Genomic DNA, 27,464 nt, shown 5'->3' with positions numbered 1-27,464 from the left:
CGACAGAATACTGATACGGCGAAAGAACTATTAATCTCATAGATGAATTACGCTAAGCATTTAACGAACACACTTAGGTGGGAATGCATGTAGATTGATTATTGTTTGCGTACACGACAACAAGCCAGTTAATCGTGTAATTTTCCAAAATAGGCATATTTACACATGAAAGGTCCACAGACAGGCGATTTGTCAGACACATGAAGGTAGACAGCTAGACAGATAAATAAATTAACATTAAGAAATACGGACAATGCGATTTACTTTTTATATAAATTAGTGAAGATTTTACGCAAAATAATCACGTGCTCACACACCACCTTATTAAAAATCGGGGTGATGTTAAATATGACATATGACAATATTCTTATATGATTCCCGTGGTCAGTTATTTTTGGAGTCGAAGGTGTGTTTCTACAATATAACATAACTGACGCTGCAACAATCTTTCTCCTTTTCTCTTACAACTATATTATTATTATTATTATTATTATTATTATTATTATTATTATTATTATTATTATTAATTATTATTATTATTATTATTATTATTATTATTATTATTATTGGTGTTAGTGGTGGTGCTGATGGTGCTGGTAGTGTTTCAATATATAACCTTTCTAAGGTTGATAAAATAGTTTTAAAAAACACAAACAATCGCTACCAGCATCACCAACACCAATCTGCATTAGCGTTGCCAACGTAAGTTTTTACAAGAAAATATATCGAAATGAAAGAGGCAACAGTAAATCAAATCACCTCACAGACTTTTTAAACAATTTATAATCGAACTAACTGATTGATAAATAAATAAATAAATAAATTTTAAAATAAATAAATAAAGCTTAATAAAATGTATAAAAAACTGAACATATGCATACTGCTCACATGCACATATACTACAGGCGTATTTTCGCAAGATTAGAATGAAAAAGCACCTGTTTATAAAGGCTATATGCATATCACATGTACGGGTTTATAGCTGTCAATAACATGCTACTAGTATTTCGCTTTTTTTTTCTTCTTCCATGCATCTTAGTAAATCAAAGCAATTTAGACACAAATGCAAATGTATTATTTTCTACTGATTGAACTGCGTAAAGATTATTTTAAAACTTGCATTACCTCGAGGTCACAATGATACTAGCGTATTTTCATATAAAACCCATCTTTCATGACACATTGGTAACACTGAGAACAAATCTATTTTCAAGCTCAACAATTCACTTTAAAGTGCTCGCGTTTTTTATTAAAAACATTATTTCTTTATGACACATTGGCAATATTAAGGGGAAAAAAATCTAATATAGCCTGACCCTGGGGCAAAGTAAAAAGCATCACCAGATAGCTAGCGATAACACACGAGCAAACCTTACCACAAATCCCTGTGGTAGCTGACTGTGACTTATTGTCCGCTCTCATGATGATTGGCACATGGTGCTCTTGATTGACACATCTTTCCCGAAAGCCAATCCCCGGATAACAAGGCAGCCAATCATTCTTCTCCGGCTAATGATTTCTCAACTCGATAGTGCTATCATACAATGATATCAAAAAAAGTTGACACATTGTAATCCATTGGCCACACCCAGGTACTCGATGTTAAATCGTATTTGTTCTATTGAAGTGGGAAGTACTTACAAGAGCCACAAAAGAAGCTATCATTCGGTGTATAAGAAGCGTCGGTGAATGAAGAGAAATACATAGATACATGATATTATGACTTGAGTTTCTTAGACGATGACGTGAATTGAAGAGTGTGCTTTTACTTTAAGAAGATTTCATTTAATTTATGGATACATACTTTGGTTACGTCCAAGACAAAGAAAACACGTTGGAAAACTCTTATCATGCCAATATTCTGAGGTATTTTCAAAACATTACAATGTTTGCTTTTCCAACTTTGCATTTTACACCCGCACAGGTGGCGCAAGTTTGTGAAACTTTGGAGGAGAGTGGAGATATTGAAAGACTTGGCCGATTCCTGTGGTCCTTGCCAGTAAACCCATCTGCATCTGAAGCTTTGAATAAACACGAATCTGTCTTGAGAGCTAGAGCTCTAGTGTCCTTTCACACTGGAAATTTCAGAGACTTGTACCACATTCTCGAAAATCACAAATTCACAAGGGATTCACACGCGAAACTTCAAGCAATGTGGCTCGAAGCACATTACCAGGAAGCCGAAAAACTTCGTGGACGGCCCCTGGGGCCCGTTGACAAGTACAGAGTTAGGAAAAAGTTCCCTCTGCCAAGAACAATATGGGACGGGGAGCAGAAGACACATTGTTTCAAAGAGAGAACACGGAACCTTTTGAGAGAGTGGTATCTGCAAGATCCTTACCCGAACCCGACAAAGAAACGAGAATTAGCTCAGGCAACTGGGTTGACGCCGACACAAGTTGGAAACTGGTTCAAAAACCGAAGGCAGAGAGATAGAGCAGCGGCCGCTAAAAACAGGTAAATGCATACTCAAAATATTTCATGAGAATACTTATATCAAAAACATGTAGGATTCTGATCACTTATTAGAATATTCTTAATTTACTGTACGCCGATGACTCTGCACACGTGAAGAGTTTTTACTTGCGGCTTCCAGTACCAAATGCAGTAACTCATACACAGAAGGCAAAGCTAAAACCTTAGCATTAGTCTAAATCACTTCTATAGAAATATGTCAAACTAAAGTCAAGTGATTTTGATATATAATCCCGGTATTTACATCGCCTTGCTCTTGTGAAAAATAAAGTTGGGTTTTCTTTCTTTCTCTAGTCAATAAATTTAGAGTAAGTACAAACTCAAATATTCAAAAGTGTTATGACCCCTGGGTCAGGAGGAATTGTGTGAAAGCAAACGATTGCCTTGTTTAATTAAGCATTCGTTGCTGCAAAAATTTGTGAAGCCTAAACACATGACCGTTAATTTAATAACAGAGTGACAAGTACGTGTTCTCATATATATATATATATATATATATATATATATATATATATATATATATATATATATATATATATATCTGAATTCAATATAAATTGCCTTGTAAATCCATTATTATAGCAATCGTTTCGCCACTTAGATGAACATATATTTTTCTTCCTCTCACATAAATTAATCAAGGTTTGAATGTTATTTTCCTTTAATCACTTATGTGTATTCACACAATACAGTCTCCCCGACTTTCCTCAATAAAATAGTTATACTAACAAGGCTAAGACCGATAATTGAGATACCTCCAGAAGAATCCACGATCATAAAATCTCATCTATAACGGCTTGTTTAGCAAATGATCAGAGGAAAAACCTTCCGCCGTGGGGTCCGACTGTCATTTTGCCAGCTCGAAATGACTAAGTACAGTGACAATGTAACTGTTTTCTTCTACCTTTTCTTATCTTTATCTGTGAAGAGAGTTGTCACATTGATGAACTGATTAAAAGTAAACTCAACCATTGTGCTTGAATACAGAAATGGCAACTGTTAAAACTTTATCAGAGATTCTTAACAGTCGAATATGTCAATAAAACCCTTCTGCTACATATTTCTCAGTGTTTCAAGTGCATTGTATTAAATATGTATTGTTAAATGCAGTCTTTATGGACAGATTATTACTTATTTTTTTACCCGAAAAGGACCTTGGTCATAATAGGATTTCTTCTTTATTTATTTTTTTCTAAAACCTTGTGGTAAAACATCACTTTCATATGCAGCAATATTATAATTTTGCGGTGAGTTGTCAAAGGTAAATCAGAATCATATATTTTGTTTAACTGATCACACAAAGACGAAACAATCAATTATAATGCAATACGTAATGTTTGGATCATTTTGATCCCCCGGGCGTAAACATATAGTTACGATTAAAGGTACAAATAATCCCCATAGATAAATGGAAAGACAAATGTGGAAAATAAAAGTTATAAATGAACAAAGGTCTGACTGACTGTTAAAGTCAATGATAAATTTCGTACACCTGACTTTTGACAAGTTAGAACCATTTATCTCATATGGGGAAGTTTATTGATTGTATCGACCTACAAAAGTGTGTAAACCTTTTCCCGTTATCTCTTTCGTTTTTATTAGGTGTCGTCATACCAATAAAATAGTTTTGGCAATAAAGAGGGAGACAAAAGTGCAAAAGAAAGAATTAATAGCATAGCTAGGAATATCGTCTCCATCAGTAAATAGCGATACCATTTTCGAGAAGAAGAAAAAAGCAAATTAATGATTGAAGAAGCGAAACTACATTGTGAGATTAAGAAAAATTAGATACTTTAACTTTAAACGCGCCAAAAACATTTATTCGCGTCATAATCAGTGCCAAAAATATTTCGTCTTAAAAATGAAAAATAATGTTTATAATTTTAAATTTGGACAGACAAGTGAAGACACTAGTATCATTGACAACGTCATATATAAAAATATTATTTTGAATACAAAATAAATTTTGTAAGCAACGAAAGTAGTTAATGGTTGAAATGAGTATCAACAAACATACATCCAAATATAGCTACGAATTCATTATTTGTTACATTTTTATATTATTTGTTATAAGTAATTGTTATTAACTTCATATCGGCAGTATGATCTTTTATTACTGTATGCATTATCGTCAGGTAGTCTAAAATATATTCACACACTCTTAGGAGCACACAATTTTTGCGAAAAAAAGGAAAAGTCCATGGTTCATGAAAATAAACGTTAACATATTTACCCTATCATGCTGATTTAGCCAAATTCGACGAAAAATGTATATCGCTTACATATGATTTCGACATGAAGCGTTTAGCATGTACCCAGTAAAACTAATCGCTGAGAATAGTAATTTAATATAAGAAATGAAACTATTGGACAAGAAAGAGTTGACTTTTCAAAATAAAACTCACTACTTATATAGGTACAATTTGAAAGAAATTACAGACGCGTAAAGCATTGAAGAAGTTCAGTAAAAGAAATTGTCACTGCTCTATAGCGATCACAAATTACGTTAAACTGGAACGACTAGCTTGAGATGACACCAAATTATTTCTTGTAGAATGCGACAGGATAATATAATGTTCTCAGAAAACAGGAAATTTATACCCGTGCATCACAAAACACGGGTTTCAGTTGATATTTCCAAATATATGGCTTTTGTATGTTCTAGAAACACTTATGTCACCGAATTTCAAAAATAAAAATTTCACCTAAATTTTACTGGTGGTACATATTGGTACAAAATTTACGGATTTTTATCCATTGAGACAAATTGCTTTTCGTAAAACTGTTGCCCCTGTTTTTGATTATGACAGAAAATTATTGTTGAACGTTAAATACGTAATATTGGTTTAATGGATAGATGTCCCTACATTTATTTTACTTTAATTTAGCTTACATTTTTGTCTTCTCAAATTGAAGGGCACAAAGAAACTCTAAGCAAACAAATGTAATCCAAAATTGAAAATTTCATTCTGTGAATTAAAAGACCCGTTTTTTTGCTCGTTGCGTTGAATTTTTGACATTTTCAAATATGTCCACCCATTTCATTCGAGTATATTATCCATGACATTGACGTTATACATTCTTTGGTTAAAACACACACACACACACACACACACACACACACACACACACACACACACACAAACACAACACACACACACACCACACACACCACACACACACACACACACACAAAACTCCATTACATCATCTGCTTTCGTAGCATGTATTGATCACCAGGCTTGCTTGACATACTGTCTTAACTGTATGGTTTTAAACTGAATTATAATTTGATAAAATATATAATTTTAAAATTTTACATGATCCATAATTATGTATACAACAATTTATAAATATAATAATATTTCTATGTATGTATGTATGTATGTATGTATGTATGAATGTATGTATGTATGTATGTATGTATGTAATGTAAATATGAATGTATGTCTGTATGTATAAAATAAAACTATATAAGGCATGATGTTATCATTTATATATTGATGTTTAATTATTAATAATGTATAATTACTAATTTATAAAATCATAATTCATTTGAACACCATGCGTTTTTATAGATAAACAGAATTAATGATTAATCAAAGACGTAATGAAAGTGCCGCAGAAATGTTGCACGTAGCTGTGTGATGAATTGTTATATCTGGTTACAGTTATTATATCTACTGTATGTATTATCGAGGATTCTGAATGACAAATGCTCTCAAAACGTACATTAATCTTCTTGTATATGAGTCATCTTCCAAAAATACATTTTGTTTATGTCTTTGCAAACGTACATTTGTGATATACACAGACTCATACCTTCAGATAATCCCAGTTATCGTCCAAAATCACAACAAATTGATGTTAACAGTTTTGTCTCATTCTTTTCCAATTATCGAAATGTTACAAAGTGTGATTGGCAGATAAAAGTTGTGGGAGGTTAAGCTCCAAACCGTGATTTAATAACAGTAAATTGTTTATCACATGCCGACCGATCTCTAGGTTATGACAAAAAGCATGTTAGCCAGCGATCAGGAGTCTCTGAAATCGACCGGCAAATAAAATTAGTTATAAAAGGATAGTAATGGAGGTTCATTAATTATGTACTAAGTACAAATCAACCAGGTAAAGAAAAATAACGATACAATAAAGTTATCTTGACTGAGATCAGACTGGAAACAAACCTTATGGCGCTTAAGTGTTTTATATATTTTTCTGAATAGAAATATTTTTGCTGTGTAAACTGTGAAATAATTGATTTACGGTTATATACGTTTGTGTTGCAATGTGCAGTCTACGCAAAATTTCTTGTGGTCAGTTTTCTCAGATGTGTTAGTAAATCAAATATAGAACTGATAACCGTGCTTGTTGCGCTTAACTCCAAATTACTGACTATATCATGGGGTTAATATTGCTATTCAAACTTAAGGGCTTTTTTTTTTCGCAGTGAACAGTAAGTGCAGAATAATTTTTTCTCAGATTATTTCAACATATCTTTTTTTTTAAATTTTAGCTATTTTACTTTTGAAATGCAGTGATAATATTAATCATAATTCGTCAAGATGGAATTTACAGAGAATATATTTACAGTGAGAGCTCCTCACGTAATATTTAAAATGTTGCTAAAGTTAGTTAAAATATTAACTGTGATTATGATAAAAATTTATAAATTTTAAGAAAGGTTATTATAAAACATTGCTTATGCCGAAATACATCAGACATCTGTTCCATAATGCTAAAGACAATGATTTAAACTTAATCGAGAAACAGTTAATATCAGTGAAAATACCATGAGACGGTGGAAAAAGTACATGCCGCAACTTTTATTTCAATACAAAACAAGAAATGTATATTAAACTATATTCTGATAAGGAATATAAAAAGAAACAAAAGAAAAACAATTATCACCATCACATAATACAAATAATAACGATAATAATAATAATAATAATAATGATAATAATAATAATAATAATAATAAGGATGATAATAATAAGGATGATAATGATTATGAATCGTGATGATGAATATGATTTAACAAATAAGTAAATCGGATAAAATAAAGAAAAATTGTTATCATTAAAAAATGGTCAAAATACTAATTTCAATTATGTCAATTAAAGCTTATGAATCGTATAGAATTCATAAATATAATAACATAAAACGAACGGATAAGAAAATATAGCTTAATGTTTTCCGACTAGCAATTTTGACATCGACTGTACAATAAATTCTAACGTTGGGAAGAAAATGGCCCGCAATTGCCTAGGTTCGAAGTAACTAACATTTAAAATGATAAATTTTGTACAATATATACATATCAACTTTATACAATATATACATGTAATAAAAACATGCAAATTTAAAGGATACATACAATATGCATCCATATGGATCACATAAAATTCAAATTTGTCATCTTCAAACAAGAGATGTTTACTGTTTTTATTCCTCTCTAAAAGACAAATTGTTCAGAATAATTTTTAAATTTTCCTATCCAACCGTATCCAAATTTCAAACCTTCAAGGTAAAGATAAGCAGGAATCAATATATCAAATATATATCACTTCAAAAAATCAAATGCCACGGTAATTTTTGCGAAATCCAATGACAGGTTTAGCAGTATAACAAGTAGTAACTCTTAAAGTTGTAATTCTTTTTCACTTTAATTTTCTTATTTAATATGTATCCTTTAAATAATGCGTACATCAAAGAATTGTGTGCATAATACATGCAACTTTGAATTTCACATCCTGAAAATCACATCAATACTCTACTGATGTATTTTCATTTTTTGTTGATTCCCAATATGTTGCCGTTCGCCACTTACTGCTGTATTCATGTGCCAAGTTTTCTTCTTTCTAACTTATCTTCTTTGCCATCTACTTCCAATGATGATGATGATGACGACGACGATGATGTTGATGATGATGATGATTAATAACAATACAATTATTATTATTATTATTATTATTATTATTAATGATGTTCTTGTCATCGTCATCTTCATCATCGTACTTACATGTTTTCATGTATATCAACAGTCTTTGTTTTTTTTTTCCCTTGTTCTTTTCGCATTCTTTTTCTTTCTTTCGTTCTTCTTAATCTGGCATTTTAAGTTGGATAAATAGTCATATTTGATCACCTGATGAAAAAAAAAACAAATCGCCAAGCAAAATCTGACGAGAAAATTAACATTCTTTAGAGAAAAAATAACTAATTAAAAATTGAACAGGCGATATGTTATAATAATAACAATATTATCACTGAGAAGAAGAAGAAGAAAGAGAAGAAGAAGAAGAAGAAGAAGAAGATGATGATGATGATGATGATGATAAAAACAGAAGCCGCGGAAAAATACAGTGTTTGACTTATATTTTAAAACATTACAAGTTTAGTTATATATTTAATTATATAGGTCATCATAAATACTTTATATATATATATATATATATATATATATATATATATATATATATATATATATATATATATATATATATATATATATATATGTGTGTGTGTGTGTGTGTGTGTGTGTGTGTGTGTGTGTGTTATGAGAGATAGAGAGAGAGAGAGAGTATGCTTCACATTAAACCTTTAGACTTATAAGATAATCGATTTCTTCCTCGAGTTAAAACAGAGTAGCACATTTGGAGATAATCTCTCTCTCTACATTTGGAGATAATCGCTCTCTACATTTGGAGATAATCTCTCTCTCTCTCTCTCATTTCATTATTAATAATATTATTTTACTCTGCTAGGACTGGAATACTGGCTATCGTAGTTTCGTAGTTTTATCGTAGTTTTTTCTCTCTTCTCGTGCAAAAGCTTACAAATGATAGCTACCCATGTTGAAATTGTCGCCCTTTGCAATGATGTGCCTGTATATAAGTACCTTCAAATTCCAATGTGGAATTACTATAGCATTATCATGACCTGAATGTAATACACTAATCATTTAACAGCCATTTGATCATATTTCTACGACCGATTATGCAATCACTTCATCAAAATTCTAACGGCTGTCAAAACTGTCAGCTACTATATTTGTAATCAGAAAGACGATATCAAACACTGTTTTTTGTTCACTTCTGGTCTGCGATGAATAACTACATATATTTTTTCCCTCAATTATTGAGACAGTGTATTTAGCTTATACACGTATTTCGAATTTGGTGAGCAATATAATTTAGGGAAAACAATGTTTTGAGGTAGCATTACATGCTGACTTCCATTGGTACCCACAAGTTGCAAATGTAAAATACAGAATCCAGACTCATCTCAACCGTTATCCAGGGACAAGCATGGAGAAAAAAATATGTTATAAACTGATTAAGAATCGAAAGTCCCAAAATAAAAATACTTACAGATTTTCATTATAAGAAATTTAGACTTTGGTTTTGTCGGCACCTAATTAATTAATTCATTCATTCGTTCATTCATTCATTCATTCATTCATTCATTCATTCATTCATTCATTCATTCAGTCAGTCAGTCAGTTAGTCAGCCAGTCGTTCATTAGTGCGTGCGTGTGTGCATGCATGCGTACACACGTACATACATGCATGCATGCATGCATGCATGCATCCATCCACCCATCCATCCATCCATACATACATACGGCCAATGTGGGTATGTGGGAAAGCTTACCAGTAGCTTCTCGTGGGTCGGTGGTTCTGCCCGGGGTTTTCCAGGGTTCTTCCTCCACCATTAATACTGGCCGCCATGCATAGCCTATCGTGTGCTGAAAAATGGCGTTAAACTCCACAACAACAACATACATACATACATAAAGCAGCAATAGTCGCCAACTATTGCTACTCTCATTTACCGATTGTTATGGAGCAGCCATTTATTTAAATCCGTTGGATGGCAGTTTGATACAGAATGAAGTTTGTCCTAGTTTGGCAAAACAAGGAGATTTAATACATCGACATCAAGATGTAACCAGGAAACAGATGGATGATATTTTAACACGTGCCCCTAGTCAAGCAAAATACAGTTGGGGGGGGGGGGGGCGGGGGGGGGGCGGGATTTAGCTGAGGTTTGAACTAAATATCTCGATTTCCTTAGTTAAACATTTAGGATCACCGAACCTAAAGTCCCATTTGTCTAAACGGGTGAGTTTATTTAAGCTGATAACAAGCATATTTGAGGCTTGGAAATAAAACACTTTGACCCTATCCAGTTTCACATGTCTTGTCAACGGGAATTTTAGTAACTTGTCAGGTGGCAAAAAATACTTTCACGACGCTTCTCGCCCCCCCAAAAGTCTATGATCACCTTATTGCTGAGAAACTAATATTTCTGACAGATCCATTATACTCTTTTTCAAAATAATTATTTCTAAATATTTCCAATGCCAAGCATCTTCCGGCCTCAAATTAAGTGTTTGTCACGTACTGCTTTCACTTAATTCAATTTAGAGAAAGTTTTGCGTTTCATAGTGGAGATTGTTCGGAATAAACGGTGATCAATGTGGATATGGTGTAGGCCGATATTACTCTATATTGATATTGATTTTTATATAAGTATACACCTGTTAGTCAACCGATTCACCTTAGATCTTTCAGTCTTATTTCTCTGATAAGAAGCTAAATGTCCTATTGTATTTATGTTTACATCTCGCACCTGCCAATGACGAGATTCACAGTACGCAGCAGTCAAATGCCGTCCTCTGCTATCCGTATCCATATCATTGGGCCTACCAATGATCTCAACATTGTGTAATGGCTTAGGGGCTCGAGCGTTATACCCTAAGATATTAGCTGTGAGTTAGCAATGCTCTTGACGGCTCATAATGTGATATGTCATATCTTCGTTGAGAATAGAGAGTTTGTTTGACAAAGTTTTCAATGATATGGAGATAGGAGGACAACGTCTTAATGGAAATAAATCGTCACCAAACTTGACAAAGAATAATAAGCCCCACCGATATGGTTTGATATTACTTACAAATAGCCAAGCGAATGTTTGTACAAGAACCTTTACTGTGTTTCTCAGCGTCATCGTCCTTTTTTACAGTCTGTGTGTAAAACATAAATCGCAATGTTCCCGTAATTTTGAAAATGTGTTTCAGAATGTGCAGACAAATATGTACTGAACTGGTTCAGATTTGGACTTCAGAATTTGAAACAGAAATAATTATGAGATGCAATGTTATTTACATTTATCACTTAAAACCCACTTATGGATAGTCAAAGTGAAAGTTGTTACATAAATGAAGTCTTTCTTAGCCAGTACTTATATCATCGTTTGCAACACTGGAAACATTACGAAGACGGGGTGGTATTACAAAGGCTCAAAGACGAGACGGAATATTATTTTATACTGTATCCTACCCGGTAAAATACAAATGATTTGAAATGCCCCCCCCCCCCCGTCTTTAGAAATTATATAAGTTTTATTAAATTTCGCTAGGAATCCATTCACTTTATTAAACATGATTTAAAGCAGAAGGCGAGCCTCCAGGACCTTTTATCGAAACGGCAAAGAGACAGTGATACGATATTTGGACGGTTAGAAGGTTACAAACTATTCAGAATGGGAATTATACGACAGACGCTTGAAACGATAAGAACAGAATCGGAACAAAGAAATGCAGTGTGTGTGTGTGTTTGTGTGTGTGTGTGTGTGAATCAAAATATAATCATCGACCGCTGAACAAAATGTTGATTTGGGAACAACAAAATTGAATTATTGACAGATGATAAATTGGTATACAATCTTTGGAATATAAAATGGATACAAAGCAAAGAAATGCAAAAGAGAGGCTTAAATGTGAGCATAATACTATATTGAGGCATCAGAGGCTCCCACAGACTTCCAGAATAATTTACTGTATCTTAGTTCGACATCAATCTGGGATAAGAAAAGTCACGTTGCTAGCAAGATCACACAGTTCGTTGTACTTAAAAAATACTATAAGAAATAGATGAGATGTAGACGAAAATTGTTGTTGTTGTTGTAGGGTTTAACGCCATTTTTCAGCACACGATAGGCTATACATGGCGGCCAGTATTAATGGTGGAGGAAGAACCAGGGAAAACTCCGGAAAGAACCACCGACCCACGAGAAGCTACTGGCAAGCTTTCTCACATACCCACATTGGCCGAATCCGAGACTCGAACCCACGCAGACAGAGGTGAGATGGCAGTGATCGGTAACCGAGAGCGCTTTAGACCACTCGGCTACTCGGGGCCCCTTAGACGAAAATAAAATTAGAATATTGTATACATTTCTTTATTTATCGAAAACTAGAACTGACTTTCTCAAAACCTTATTTGCTTCAGGGTTTCTTTTTTCAACCACAAAATCTGTTTTTCATATGCATACTCTTTGAATAAACCGGAATCGTGCTGATATGATTTCGGGTCGGAGAATATAAACCTGCGTAATATCTGTATTAATATAAAAACGTGTTGAAAGTTGGGTTGGAGAGGAAGGGTAAGCGGGTCTTCCTTGCTCAAAATTTTAACGCAGAAAACGTAAATTTACCATGAAAATTGCCCACAAAATAACCGTGTAATTAGACTGAATTATAAATTGTCGTTAAGTAATAATAAATGTCTGAATTGCAAATATCTTAAATGGCATGCATTTCATTTAAAAATGCCTTAGTTGATGGTCATCAAGAGCTCTTCTACTCCACCATCATCAGAACAGAATTTTCTTAGTTTGCAGGTGTTGCACTCTTTACCAGTTTATGACGCCTTTTCTCGCTTTTGGCAATGAATTGCTATTTCCTTTCCTTAACCACATTAGGAATCCTTTGGTCTGTTTTTCTTGCCTAGAGATTTACTTGTCATATCAATTTCGTCTTCAATAACCAACCTAACTACTTAAGTGTGGACGGAATAATAGAGTTAGGAAAAGCTAATTTGAGGAGAGGAAAAACCTTTCCAGTTCTCTTTTCGTATAAAGACGTTGATGCTGAGGACGTGACTAGGTGACATTGATCGCTGCTGTCGCTGTTATTAAGTTGTGTAGAAAATAAGCTAAAGCGTTGAGTGGACGCATGAAGACCGTAATTGTCTGGATAAGGGAGGGATAGAAGAACAAACCTTGTCGGTTTGAATTTTGAGTAGGTAGACATGACGGCTGACACAAAGTGGGCTTAACAAGATAGCTCTCTTTAACATTGACTCGAAATTGATAAGGGTGAATTACAGTGTGACAACAACCTTACTTTAATTTTACTTTTTATGTTTGTTAAATGGAAGTGACATGGGTTCGGAGGAATTGCTGTCGCCATCAAGAGAGTTGTAGAACAGTGGTACACTATTGACATCGTCATTGAGAGATCCTGCATTCTTCTATAAAAGTGACACTATTTGTATTGCCTTTTTATAAGAAATATTCTTCTGTTGTGACGATAATGGATAGTTGACAAAGTACCCCTGCATGAATTAAGTCACTTTGAAATACTTGAGAGATTGAGGAGCGAAATAACCGCTTTTTATGCGACAATGCTTTACAATTGAAAGGGAGAAGACACTCTCTTATACTGTGCACTAAAATATAAGAAAGTTTTCGTGTCATTTCTGCGCCGGATACGCAAGTATTTATTAACATTAATTTAAACAGTATGGCACGCCGGTAAGCAAATCTAGGTACCAATGGTTTGTTCGCTGCACGAAAGAAGGAATTTCATTTTCAATCCAAATGTTGGTTTTGCCAGTATATGATTGTGTTTGTAGCAAAACGGACAAAAGAAGAGGTTCCTGAGGGAGTAAGGTGAAACTTGACACGGTGTCGCTCTCTCAGTGTGAAATGGCACCGTATGTGTTGACATTTTCCTAGAGGGATAATAGAAAGAAAGACCTATTCACTTTTTTCCTCGACAAAACTAAAAAGATTATATGTCTGCCTCAGTTGATAACAAATATGTGGCGGGATATCCTGTATCATTCAAAGTTTTGCATTCATTTTGTTTCATATTTAAGCTAGGAAGTAGGAACATGAAAATATTGTTTGTCGGTATTCAAAATAGTTTTGATGGAAATGCGCGCCTATCGAACAAAATACCTCAGATGCTTACACTTTGTTGCCAATCTTTGTTAATTAAATAATAACGAATAGATTCCTTATTACTGCAGAATGGACCATTTTAGTATTGGTCTTATTCTGTTTTCGAATTCACGAAATATTTTGTTCGTTGCCACAATACTTTTGAAATGACGCATGATAGTATTTCCAGATAATCTTGACGTGTTGAAATAATTAAGTATACTTGATAAAAGGAATTTTTGAAAAAAATTATTGCTTCCCCCAACACGTGAGAGTAACTGAGGTTATCCATAGAAAGTAGAGTGTATGTGGGAACCATGATATTAATTTGTATGTCCCCTAAAGACTCATGAGAACCACCGCCATACATACACCGTTGATACATCAGAGCCGTGCGTTACAAATGCCTCTGGATATACATCATAAAAAAATGTTTATTTTGCCATTAAAGAAGTGCATTTATCTGTTTGCGCCATATTAACATATCACTTGTCATGCTAGATGCAATTGACGCTTTAACATGAAATGACAAACGTTTAACCCTACGAGAAAAATAAAATATCTGACATTTCGTACGTGCATTTGTTGGGATGAATAAGTACAGCTAGTTAAAGGAACAGCTTGAATGTCAGTCTGTCAGTCCGAGCCTGCTCCCCCGCTGATTTCCGGTGTCACGTCGAGAGCGAGACTTTACCAAGTATATCAGCTGTCAAACTAAATCTGATTAGCGCATTTTTGCGGTCAGTGTCTGTTGTGGACACCATAAAATCTGCCCAATTTCTATGAGAAGGCGGGAATGCAGAAACATACCACTCTGCTCATCACCATTTAAATTAACCGCTAATAATATTATGCAGCGTGAGTATATAAAATTAATAAATATATACCGGTTTTAAATTCTTTATTGCTACTCTAAAATCATTATAAATATAAATTATAGACAACTCTACAATGTCATTGTAAAGATAGGTATTTTTAACCTGTGTCTAGAAAACATTTCGTGGGATTCAGAGTCATGATGGAGTATTTTATGAGTAATTATTAATCACATGTGACCTAGGTTTTAAGACTAAATTTGATTAAATTTCAATATTTATAATGTGAAAAAATGGCAGAGTTTAAAGAAGTAGCATAACATTCCAGTATCAACATACGGGAAAGTCAACTTCGGGAGAAATTTAAAAGACAATGACTTTACAGAAACTGATAAAGAGGCTACAGGAAAAGATACTTTTATTTTATGTTTGAAAAATTGTATTATACCCATAGTAGTTCGATGTTGAGATGCTATCGTTCACATTCCGGGCAATTTTCACAACTTCCATGTGAATGTTTCAGCCGTAAGAAGATAACATTTCGAAAGCTAAATTATCAGTTAAAACATATAAAGCCAAATAATAATTTATATCCAGATCTTGGAAATATAAATTGGTAGAATGGGGAACATGTATAAACTTTGAGAATCTTTGCTGCTAAACAAATTTGTTCTACCGCTTCAATTTTGATTGCTTCAAACTGGGGCTACCAGTCGTTTTATGTATGATTCCGGAAGCATTTGATAGTTGAGCCATTTGCATGTGTCTTCTCTAGTCAGGAAATGTAATACAACAATTTGACATGTTTGCATTTATAAAACTTGTCGATTCAGGTAATTCAAATTTTCATAATCTTGAGCTTCAAATCAATAAGTTCAATATTTACCAGAACAGATACTTATGAAAGACATGCTAAACGAATCCTTTCAAAGTAATTGAACCTTTCTGGGAGTCGACTTGACACATGTGAAAACCTTCTTAGACTACAGAATCGCGCTTTTTTATTATCGTTTTTAAAATTAAACAACCGGCATTACGCTCAGCCCTTGTGAGATTCCTTGTGTACATTTTCAAATAATTGCTCTGAAACCGATCGCTTTGACCTTTATTGAATATTGTTTTCAAAAGGACTGTTTTACCGGTTTTATAGTGAGCCAAATTAAATTTATCCGCTTAGAATATATAAAGAACCGAACAAAGGTATAAATGCAGATATTTTAATTTAAATAGGGTGTTAATAGGATTAAGCCACCCCTAATGAAATACTTCCATTTTATAAACAGGTAAGTCACGAAAGTGCAATATTAAAAGTATTAAAAGATAGCTTTCTCCATTCGAATTTTCTCAAGGAGAATCTCATTAAATTTCGCAGACATTTTGAGGGTACGTGAAATGGTATGTTAAAAAATTCGTTTCAAGCAGACAAAATATGCAAATAACAATTTTTTTACGACTGTTTTTAGGAAATGAAAAAGAAAATATTGACTAACCAAGTAAAAGATAGTCTCATGTTGTGTAATTGCATTATACAAGTAACTTTGTTAATCCCGCTAAACAAATAAATTTAAAACTGAATTTACTGTTGAAGTATTTATATCAGGGGAAGAGTTCAATAATTTTGTGTTTTCTAAGTGTAGAATATTACTCAAAGTTTTGAATCTTTTCTTACCTAATGTTCATCGAGGTGGCATGAAATTTATCGCAGTTAGTTTTTGACTAATTTTCTTTCTTTTTTAAGATGGGGGTGGGTGGGATTCGTGTTGTCTGCGCGATAAAGGACCAAAATCAAATTATACAGAGTTAAAGAGTAAAAATAAAAGAAACAACACCAGAGGGAAAAAAACTGATGTGAAGTACAGCTGTATCATGAAATAATTACAGAAAACTATAGATGAATATAGATGGTGAAAATATCGTTTGCAGTTAAAGGTTTACTTACCTTATTTGTTGATTTGAAATTTAAAGTTATAAGTTATAAAGAAAAGTATAGAAATATAGTTTCAATTCATATTATCCAATTACAGGCTACCAGTAAATGTCCTAAGACAGTTTTGTAAAGATAGCTACGCAACAAAATACACACTATTTGAATCGAATGACGTTGGCGACCTTTGTGAGAACAATTTATTCAAAAGTTTGTATTATAGACGACATAATGCGTTAAAGGTTTTAGAATAATTTGAGCTTTAAAAGAGAAAATTTGTTAAAGAAAATAAGTGCACGTGTTTACACATTATAGTTAAAAGTCAAGTCCTCCTTGAAAACGACGAAGATTGGAACTTTTCTGTATCTGCTGTTCGCATACAATAATATACCACTCAGTTAATAGCGTTATCGAACCGCTCCGGTGGCCTAATGGTTAGAGCGTCCGCCTCGGATGTAGGAGGTCATGGGTTCGATCCCAGGCCGAGCCATACCAAAGACTTACATAAATGGTACCAACAGCTGCCTCGCATGGCACTCAGCATTAAGAGGTGAGTGTTAGGACTGGTCGGGCTGGTGTCAGGATAATGTGACTGGGTGGGATATCATGCTACATGTCTGCGGCATGATGCCGCAGTGCTAGACATCACTATAAACAGCCACACTGCAGACATCGTAGCGTTATGACGGACATGTTTTTAAAGCTACGTTAAAAATCCTAAACACACACACACACACACACGCACGCACGCACACATCAATTCTAGAAATGCTCTATTGTGTTGTACTTTCTGAGTAATTATGCAAAACGAGGAAGAACTTTGCTGACAGCAAATATCATAAAGGTAACATTGTTTTGTTGACTTGACTACAAATTATTTTACTGAAATTAATATATTTCATAATCAATGCAGTTGAAGAAACCTTCTTACCTCATATACTATACATGTCACTCGATAGACATTATATAAAGAGCCAGAGTTTGGGTAGCAAAATTACTAAGATATTTTATCTGCAGATTGAAAACTATATATTTCTTTCTTTACCTGCTGTGTTTCTCTTATAAACAAATCATGCTATACCGCTTTCTGAGGGACAGAAACAGCACAGTAAACACTGATTCCAATATTCAAGCCAAGACATATTTCAGATAAAACACACACACACACACACACACACACACAATAGTGTTATCATTAATCTTTGCCCCTATCATCAATATACTCGATATCTCATATCAGCTGTTGGAGATGTGTTTTTGGAGTTTCATCCTAAATTAGTGTTTGCTTTGTATATTTTCCCTCATTTGCCATAGTTATTGACCTAATAGAAAGAAAGTGTTTTGAATGAAATCAAAATTAATCCAGAGTAGTTATTATTAAAAGCTTTTTTTTTGTCGCTTTCCAGATTTCACAATACTCCCATTGTTTTCAAAATCTACAGGACTCTTACACTATAACTTATATTGTTCAATTTTGACACTCTTAATTTAATAAATGAATAATTTAAAATGAAAATTAATTGTTTATGATATGTATGTCTTATTTATATGAAACTCTTGTAGTAAATTTCATATACATGATGTTCTAAATATATATGTAATGTAATCGCAATAGCTATATTTTCCGTGGAAATAAATATACAAAAGTAATAAAGAAAAACAGTTTTTGTTATTTGGAGGTTTATGGTCTCTGATTTAAAATGTTACAAATTTAATTTAGATATTCATATCACACAAATGGGTTTGATTAAAAATGTGCATGTATATTTTGCAGAGAGAGAGAGAGAGAGAGAGAGAGAGACTGCTTTTCGTTGAACGCCATTTTTAGCGTCTGACAGGCTGTACATGGCGAACAGCATAACCGGTTGACGAAGAACCTGGGAAAATCCAAGTAAGAACTACCTACCCACGGGAAGCTAACGTCGAGCTTTCTCACGTGCCCGCATTGGCCGAATCTGAGACTCGAAACCACCCGAACAACGGTGAGATGGCAGTGATTGGTAAAGGCGAGCGCTTTAGACCCTTCAGCCAGAACCCCCCTCCCCGGCAGAGATAGACAGACAGATGAAGACAGAAGTGTGGACAATCATTAGCTCTGCTTAAATCTTTTGGGTTTTCTTTAAAAGAAAAGAAACATTAATCAGAATCCGTTTGGAACTGACACAGTATTTTCAGACAAAGGATATGAGTAATTTCAATTCAAATGAGCGCATCAAAAATGTAATTCTTCCAGTTTTAGCGAAAAAATTTCATAAAAGCAAAACAATTTTTGCTCTGTTTTGTCGTCTGAAATCAACCGGTTTTGTTCTGTATTAAATTGACCTTATTTACATACATGAGACTGTACCGCATACTTTCTTTTCGGTATCAAATAACTGTACTTATTCATTTTTACCTTACATCGATGGTGGATTATAAGTGCAATATGGAAGAAAATGTGCTGTAATTTTACTCTTTATTGTTAAGGAGTCCCTCAGAGATAAATCTTTGACATCTGTGTTTTACGTCTCCTTACAGATTACAGCAACAACAGCTGCACGGCCACGATAAACTAGGTCGCTACGATGCATCTTCACCAGAGCCAGACGGGGACAAAGATTCTTCAGCGTCGTTCGGAGACTGTGAAAACAAATCTTTTGATGACACAGATGAAAAGATTGATATAGACGATGACGTTGATGATATAAGTAACCCAGGAACACCAGTGTCAAGCAATGATCAAAATCAGTCCACATCTCCTACGTGACCAGACAGATATAACATTTCGCTGCGTCTTAGTGTCAACTTAAACGTGCTTTGTTTTGACAAAACATATCTTACAAACAAATTGTTTCTGCTTGTCAGTGATTATTAAGATGGTATTTGGCTAATTAACATAAATACCTGTTTAATATCCGCCTTGTTAAAACAACATTGTGGTGCTCAGGTGACTAGAGGATTAATGCCATACCGGATTACTGGTTTTCCGACGTGAAATTCAAGTTCTGCACCGGAAGTGAGTTTTATTTACTTCGGAAATTGAAGATTCATTGTCTTCTAGTGCACGTTGCATCTCTTTATTGGCAAATGAAATGTTATTGTTCAGCAGGACTAGAGTTTTAATTAATACATTTTGTCTCTTCATGTTGACCTGGCGAAGATACTTTTTTCCCACCCAGTCGAGACAGTGCTATATGTAAATATTAACTGGATGGTCGTTATGAACCTTCATTAGCTTCAATCAATAACTTCGCAAATAATAAAAAATGACAAGAAATGAGTTAGTGGTGGATACAGTGAACGTTGAGATCACAAAACTTGGCTATTATGGCAGAGTAAGCATATAAGATAGCCGCCAAACTGAATATTGGCTGTTATTATGTATTGTTCTGCGATATATTTACAATTCGTCTTCTTTATAGTTATGAAAATATTTAAGAATAAATAATAGATGTGAAAAGAATGCGTAAAATTTACTTTTCGTCGAGAGTTTTTCCATGTTATTAATTCTGGCTTTTTATTGTGTATTAGTTCGGGAAATTCAGGTTAAAAGACGTAATTGTTTCATTTCAGAGAGTGGTTACAGCGAGAGGAAATGAAATCGGAAATAATTTTTTGTTCGTATCATAATCAGTAATGTACAGAGAGAGAGAGAGAGAGAGAGAGAGAGAGAGAGAGAGAGAGAGACGGTATGCAGTAAGAATTCGGCTATGTTCGTCAGTCTGTTATGCATACTGCTGGTCAAATTGTTCGAGCATATAACAAAAATGAAAATTTGCTTGCTCCGAGTGAGAAACTAATATGTTTACTCCCGTGTGAGCAAAACCTGAGTGTGTCACAGACTCGATAATAATGATCAGTTGCACACTCGGAACAAGCACATATCCTCTCTATATTAACTGTAATTACAGACCTAACATCAGTGAATTATCAACTATAGAATAACTGGGTGAATATTGCAAGAGAATCGACATGCTTTTGCAACAGGAAATCCAGGGCACTGAAACATATCCGACGCATGACAGTACTGTATGCACTTTTCTCTTGATCATATGGTGTATACGTATGACACAACTATAGTGATACATATATAAATATGCCAATATCATACTTTTTCTATACGTAACACATAGAATGAGCCTCTTGCCATGACATTGTGACGTCATGTAAGACAGTGACGTAGTGACAGAGGATAACAAATGTATATCATAGTCATGTGACTATACTTTTTTGCGATTTCGTCAAACGAAATTAACGCTTTTCTTCATATGATAAATAAAATCTGATTCTTCGAATAGACAGTTAAAGAACTAGTAAAACAGTTTGAATTTTTTTGCACGTTGTCCTCAGTCAATGACACAATTTATCAAGAATTTCAGCAAAGACTATGACATCTTAATATATTATAGCAATGGGTTAAACTCGACTAACAATGTCATATGATGCAATATATTGTTTTTTAATTTCAATTAATATCCTACAGACCTTTAATGAGGTCCTTAAAATAGGTACAATTCATCCATGCAACATCTCTCTCTCTCTCTCTCTCTCTCTCTCTCTCTCTCTTGTTCGCTTACATTCTATATGGCAGAGAATGCAATTAATTTTATCGCCAGTAACATTCTGCATTCGAGAGTTGTTTCCCTTTCAGTAACATACACCTCTTATCCTACAATAAAAACGACCAGTGAACCCTACCTTTTGTTTGACTGCTTTACCAAAAGATTTCATTAAAGGCCAGTTTTCAGTTACACGTCGTCTTCTTTAACCAAAGTACATGTAGGAAGTTGACTACTTGGAATAACACGGAAAATCATCTTATCCTGTATAAACAAGCGTTAATCAGTAACACGTTATGAACGCATATGAGGAAACGAAATGAAGTGTTGCTAATTTAACAGCCTGATGTTAGTATTGTGAAATATAACAGCAGGCAAAGCGTTACATATGTAGTATAACGTTCACCATTTATCAGAACCTGGCTGTAATTCGGTTTCTAATCATTGTCAATTGATTATAAAGTTCAAAGAATGTTTTTTGTTCTAGAAATAACCTTCATTACGAACGAATTCCCAGACGAGGTTGAAGCTGAGACAAGCTGGAAGCTGCTCACATCGAGGTCATCACAAATAGCACTATTTGTTTTGATGTATGTCCGTTGTCTCGTTTTACTCTGGGTATAAATAACACGAAGACGAGATGAAATATTGCTATTATTTGTTCTGAATTACCATTCCATACTTTGGTGTTATTTGCTTATTGTTTAAATAATTAATGGTTGTCTCTATATTGGGAGTGATAATTTGGAAATTACAGGTATTAAACACTGCGGTTTCTATAAGGCAGTTACTATATGGCCGATCTACGATTTTACAGGAGTCAAAATATTTGCAAATAAATAAATGCATGTTTTATTTTCCAGTTATGGTACACTTAATGTTCATACCCTATTCGCCATGGGCAAATATACTGTAGCTGGAAAGTTCAAAATTTTAGTCAAGCGTAACATGTCTGCACATCGTGATATTTAAACTACCTTGTTTATCACTTCGCTTGCTCACAACACGGCTATGAGGAAGAAAAATTCGAAAGTAAATTTGTAAAAAAAAGTTTGAAACGATAAATAGAACGTATACATGTATCAAGGATCCTATAAATGAACGAGTCCCACTTTTGCCCGGATATCAAGGGCGTTTTGCATAATAGTTATAAAAAAATTGTGACTTTTTTATTTGAAATGTCAAAACTAACATAATTTCCCGGTACTACTGTGCTGTTTATTCAAATTATACATGTTGAGTACAAGATATATTCCTTAGAAAAGGTCTCTCTTATAAAACTGGACCACCTTCAAGGTCGCACCATTGACACTCTGCAGTTTGTTGTATGCAATACAAAAATTAAAAGCAAATAATAAAATGTTTGTTTCAATACAAATTATTAAAATGGACAATACATAAGAGTCATCAACTTAATAAAAACATAAGAGTCATCAACTTAATAAAAGATGAAGTCATCGTTATTTGAAATTACCAAGACCATTTTGATGCACATATCAAGTATCATCATACACATCAGGGTTTTCCAAAATGTCCAGTTTTTAAGATTCAGATGGTATCTGTATGTATATTCCTTACAAGATAAGCTAGCAATTATTTGCAACAGAAGTGAAAACTATTCAGTTAATGAATCAAATATTCTAAATTTGAGGACTACACAATTTCTGTCTGTCAGGAAAGGAGACATTGAGATCCGTGTGCCTGGATTACAGGAAAGGTTATCCTGAAATAATTAGGTCCACCTTTTAGGAAAGATGACCTTGAGAGCCTTATACCTGCCTGGCAGTAAAACTAAAGTCGAGATCCTTCAGACTGTTTCCAGGAAAGGGGACTTTGAGATCCCTAGGTCAGTGTTACAGGAAATGGAACTTAGGCATCATTAGGTCTGTCTTACTTTTGGATCCTTGAGTCTGTTTTACAGGAAATGGAACTTGTGAATTCTTAGGTTTGTAATCTAAATATAGATCTGAAACACTTTATCAATATTTTGTTTTCAAAATCCGTTTTCCCATTTACTCTAAATGAAATTTGCATTTGACATGAAAAATACTTTTGATAATTATTTTCCATAAAGAGTTGGTTTACTGCTATTGAGTGAACTGTTATTAGTATCTTTTCAAGTTAGTTTTCGTATTTCAATAATTTTTAATGAAAATAAGAACAAAATATATTGCTAATTCTCAAAACGATGGATGAAGTTCAAGTATGTTTTTCATATACAGTTTATATCATATCATATTATATCTTAACAAAGTACGTATACTAATTATATTATTGATTTAAATTATGGGTTTGTGTATCAATCCATGGATATCATTTATCCTTTCGTTAGGGCTTTCTTTTCCATTATATGTGCTCAAGGTAGCTTCAGTGTATTTTGCAGTATTTTTATGGTATTTTCCATTTAAAATCCAATATCAGCTGAGAGTGTTGAGATCACAATATTGACCCAACACTTCACGAGAGTGAATGGAAAACTGAATGATTCTGAATCATCAATTTGTATAATGTGAGCTGTATGGATTGTTTACCTGAGGAAAAAAAAAACTTTGCAAACTGTGGAAGCACCCAAGTTAGTCATCTTCTTTTGGATATAGGACCTAAAAAATAGCAAAATATTTAAATAAACAACCTTGGTTTTGTATCCATTGATTCTTGTAATTGGAGACTGTAACTTAGAATGAAAGACCTATGCATTATCAAGTCCCATAATTCCTCCAGCAAAGGGTAGTTACAAAGCAATACACAGAAAATATAAGCTATGTCCTATCAAGTGCCATGATTCCTCCAGCACAGGGTAGTTACAACGCAATCCACAGAAATTATAAGCTATGTATTATCAAGTCCCATAATTCCTCCAGCACAGGGTAGTTACAACGCAATCCACAGAAATTATAAACTATGTATTATCAAGTCCCATAATTCCTCCAGCACAGGGTAGTTACAACGCAATCCACAGAAAATATAAGCTATGTATCATCAAGTCCCATAATTCCTCCAGCACAGGGTAGTTACAACGCAATCCACAGAAATTATAAGCTATGTATTATCAAGTCCCATAATTCCTCCAGCACAGGGTAGTTACAACGCAATCCACAGAAATTATAAGCTATGTATTATCAAGTCCCATAATTCCTCCAGCACAGGGTAGTTACAAAGCAATACACAGAAAATATAAGCTATCTATTATCAAGTCCCATGATTCCTCCAGCACAGGGTAGTTACAAAGCAATACACAGAAAATATAAGCTATGTCCTATCAAGTCCCATGATTCCTCCAGCACAGAGTAGTTACAACGCAAACCACAGAAAATATAAGCTATGTATTATCAAGTCCCATAATTCCTCCAGCACAGGGTAGTTACAACGCAAACCACAGAAAATATAAGCTATGTATTATCAAATCCCATGATTCCTCCAGCACAGGGTAGTTACAACGCAATCCACAGAAAATATAAGCTATGTATTATCAAGTCCCATAATTCCTCCAGCACAGGGTAGTTACAACGCAATCCACAGAAAATATAAGCTATGTATTATCAAGTCCCGTAATTCCTCCAGCACAGGGTAGTTACAACGCAATCCACAGAAAATATAAGCTATGTATTATCAAGTCCCATAATTCCTCCAGCACAGGGTAGTTACAACGCAATACACAGAAAATATAAACTATCTATTATCAAGTCCCATGATTCCTCCAGCACAGGGTAGTTACAAAGCAATACACAGAAAATATAAGCTATGTCCTATCAAGTCCCATGATTCCTCCAGCACAGGGTAGTTACAACGCAATCCACAGAACATATTATCTATGTCTTAACAAGTCCCATGATTCCTCCAGCACAGGGAAGTTGCAGCTCAATAAAGCTGACTGGATACGATTTTAAGATGAGCTCTCGTGGTACAACTATAAACCAACATTCTAGTTAATGGGCATACATTATTTTGACAAACACAATCATCGGTGCTTTGTTGCATGATAAATATTTGTTTCTCCTTTAATAAATTTAAAAATAGAAAGTTTCATTAGGTCTATTGGAAGGGAGTCTAGTTGTTTTTTTTTTGTTGTTTTTTGTGTGTTAAATAAGAGCAATAGCTGTTTTTCATTATTCATGATATAGGCATATTTCTTATAAGTTTAAGTTTGTGTATATGACAGACTATTACAAGATACCTAAAAATATATCAGAAGTAATTTTTTCGCAAGACAAAATCTCTACATATGCTATATATTAAGCAAGCATTTGGATATACATGTAAATGTGTTCATATAATATTTACAACTATTTTGAAATGTTATGAATTCTTTTATTTACAGATTAAAATAATAATGAGTAAAAACTGCTATTAATAATTTCGAACACAAGTGTGATTGATTTAACACACAAAATATTGAATTAAGTGCCATCACATGGTGGTATTAATATTCTTTGTGTGTTAGCAATAATTTTATCTTGTCGACTAATCAAAACTGTGGGACATATTATTATATGTAACAGTTATGTTCATAAACAAGTGTACACAAATTTAAAATTTATTGGAACCATTTAATATAAATTATCCTTAAAAATAATTTCTCCCAAAAGTAGAAACAAAACGCAAAGTGGAAGAAAATATTCAAATTATCTTCTTTTGTACGTATAAGAGCATACTTAAGAATTAAAACGTACACGAGAAGAGAAAACGTTTACCATATCTTAGTAGCGTTTATCTATGTGGTTAATATTGGTATTATATTGAATTTGTTATCTGCCAATGCCGCAGGAAAGTGGGATGTTTGACATGCATATACGTGAATGAAAACGTTGAAACTAACTAATGTTCTGATACCCCCTTCCAAAACTCCAAATAATATATATATATATATATATATATATATATATATATATATATATATATATATATATATATATATATATATATATATATATATATATATAACCACCACCCCAAAATATGCCAACAAGAAACAAAGAGGATTTAAAACCGTTAATTATCCATGCTAATAATATCAAAACAGTGCTTAAGAACGTCGAAATGATTTCCCAAATACTCGACTCTTTCCGCAGCCTGGAAACATGGTCAGATGCGTCGGATAACCACGTGGGTGCCATAAACACGTGAATTCATAATTTGCAACATATTTGGGTCGGGCATTACACTCCCAGTCGCATTGGTTCTGACTCCCTTATCATTACCGAAATCGAGCATTTTATGTGTTGTGAACTCTTTAAAGTTTGTTTAATTATAACTAGTGATATAATATATCATAATCATCGTTGTCATCATCACCATTAATGCTACTATTTTTTCATCTATCATTATTATTATTATTATTATTATTATTATTATTATTATTATTGGGAATAACAATGAATTTTATAGAATAAAATATTATAATTTACACAAAGTGATGATGGTACAAAAATGTAGAAATGCTTTTACCTCATTACAGGTGCATATCTGCATTATTTAAAGTGGTGATGAATTCAAATGTAAAATGCAATTTATTTAATTGAATTTACCATTAGCCATACAGTATAGTTTCCAGATAAATTTACATTCTTCATCAATATATTAAATTTCATATTAGGGGCTATATTGCCTATCAAACATGAAATCAGTCCTCATTGCACATAAAATAATCTAGATTTCGCATGACTAATTAATCAATTTAACAATTCTGTGAATTTGACC

At 33.5% G+C, this 27,464-nt stretch overlaps 1 protein-coding gene across 1 annotated transcript; it reads left to right on the top strand.

Moving 5' to 3' along the window:
* The first annotated feature begins 1,692 nt into the window (after positions 1 to 1,692).
* On the top strand, positions 1,693 to 20,671 carry LOC149804980 (homeobox protein SIX6-like). Its single transcript, XM_089946193.1, has 2 exons — positions 1,693 to 2,457; positions 19,747 to 20,671. The coding sequence occupies exons 1-2, from the start codon at positions 1,793 to 1,795 to the stop codon at positions 19,973 to 19,975; spliced, it is 894 nt and encodes a 297-aa protein (XP_089802319.1). The 5' UTR covers positions 1,693 to 1,792; the 3' UTR covers positions 19,976 to 20,671.
* The last annotated feature ends 6,793 nt before the right edge of the window (positions 20,672 to 27,464 follow it).

Source organism: Sinohyriopsis cumingii, chromosome 2 (assembly GCF_028554795.1).
Source record: "Sinohyriopsis cumingii isolate HCF-2022 chromosome 2, ASM2855479v2, whole genome shotgun sequence".
Classification (NCBI taxonomy): domain Eukaryota; kingdom Metazoa; phylum Mollusca; class Bivalvia; order Unionida; family Unionidae; genus Sinohyriopsis; species Sinohyriopsis cumingii.
The sequence above is the reverse complement of the archived record's forward strand: the minus strand, read 5'-3'. Positions and strand labels throughout refer to the sequence as shown.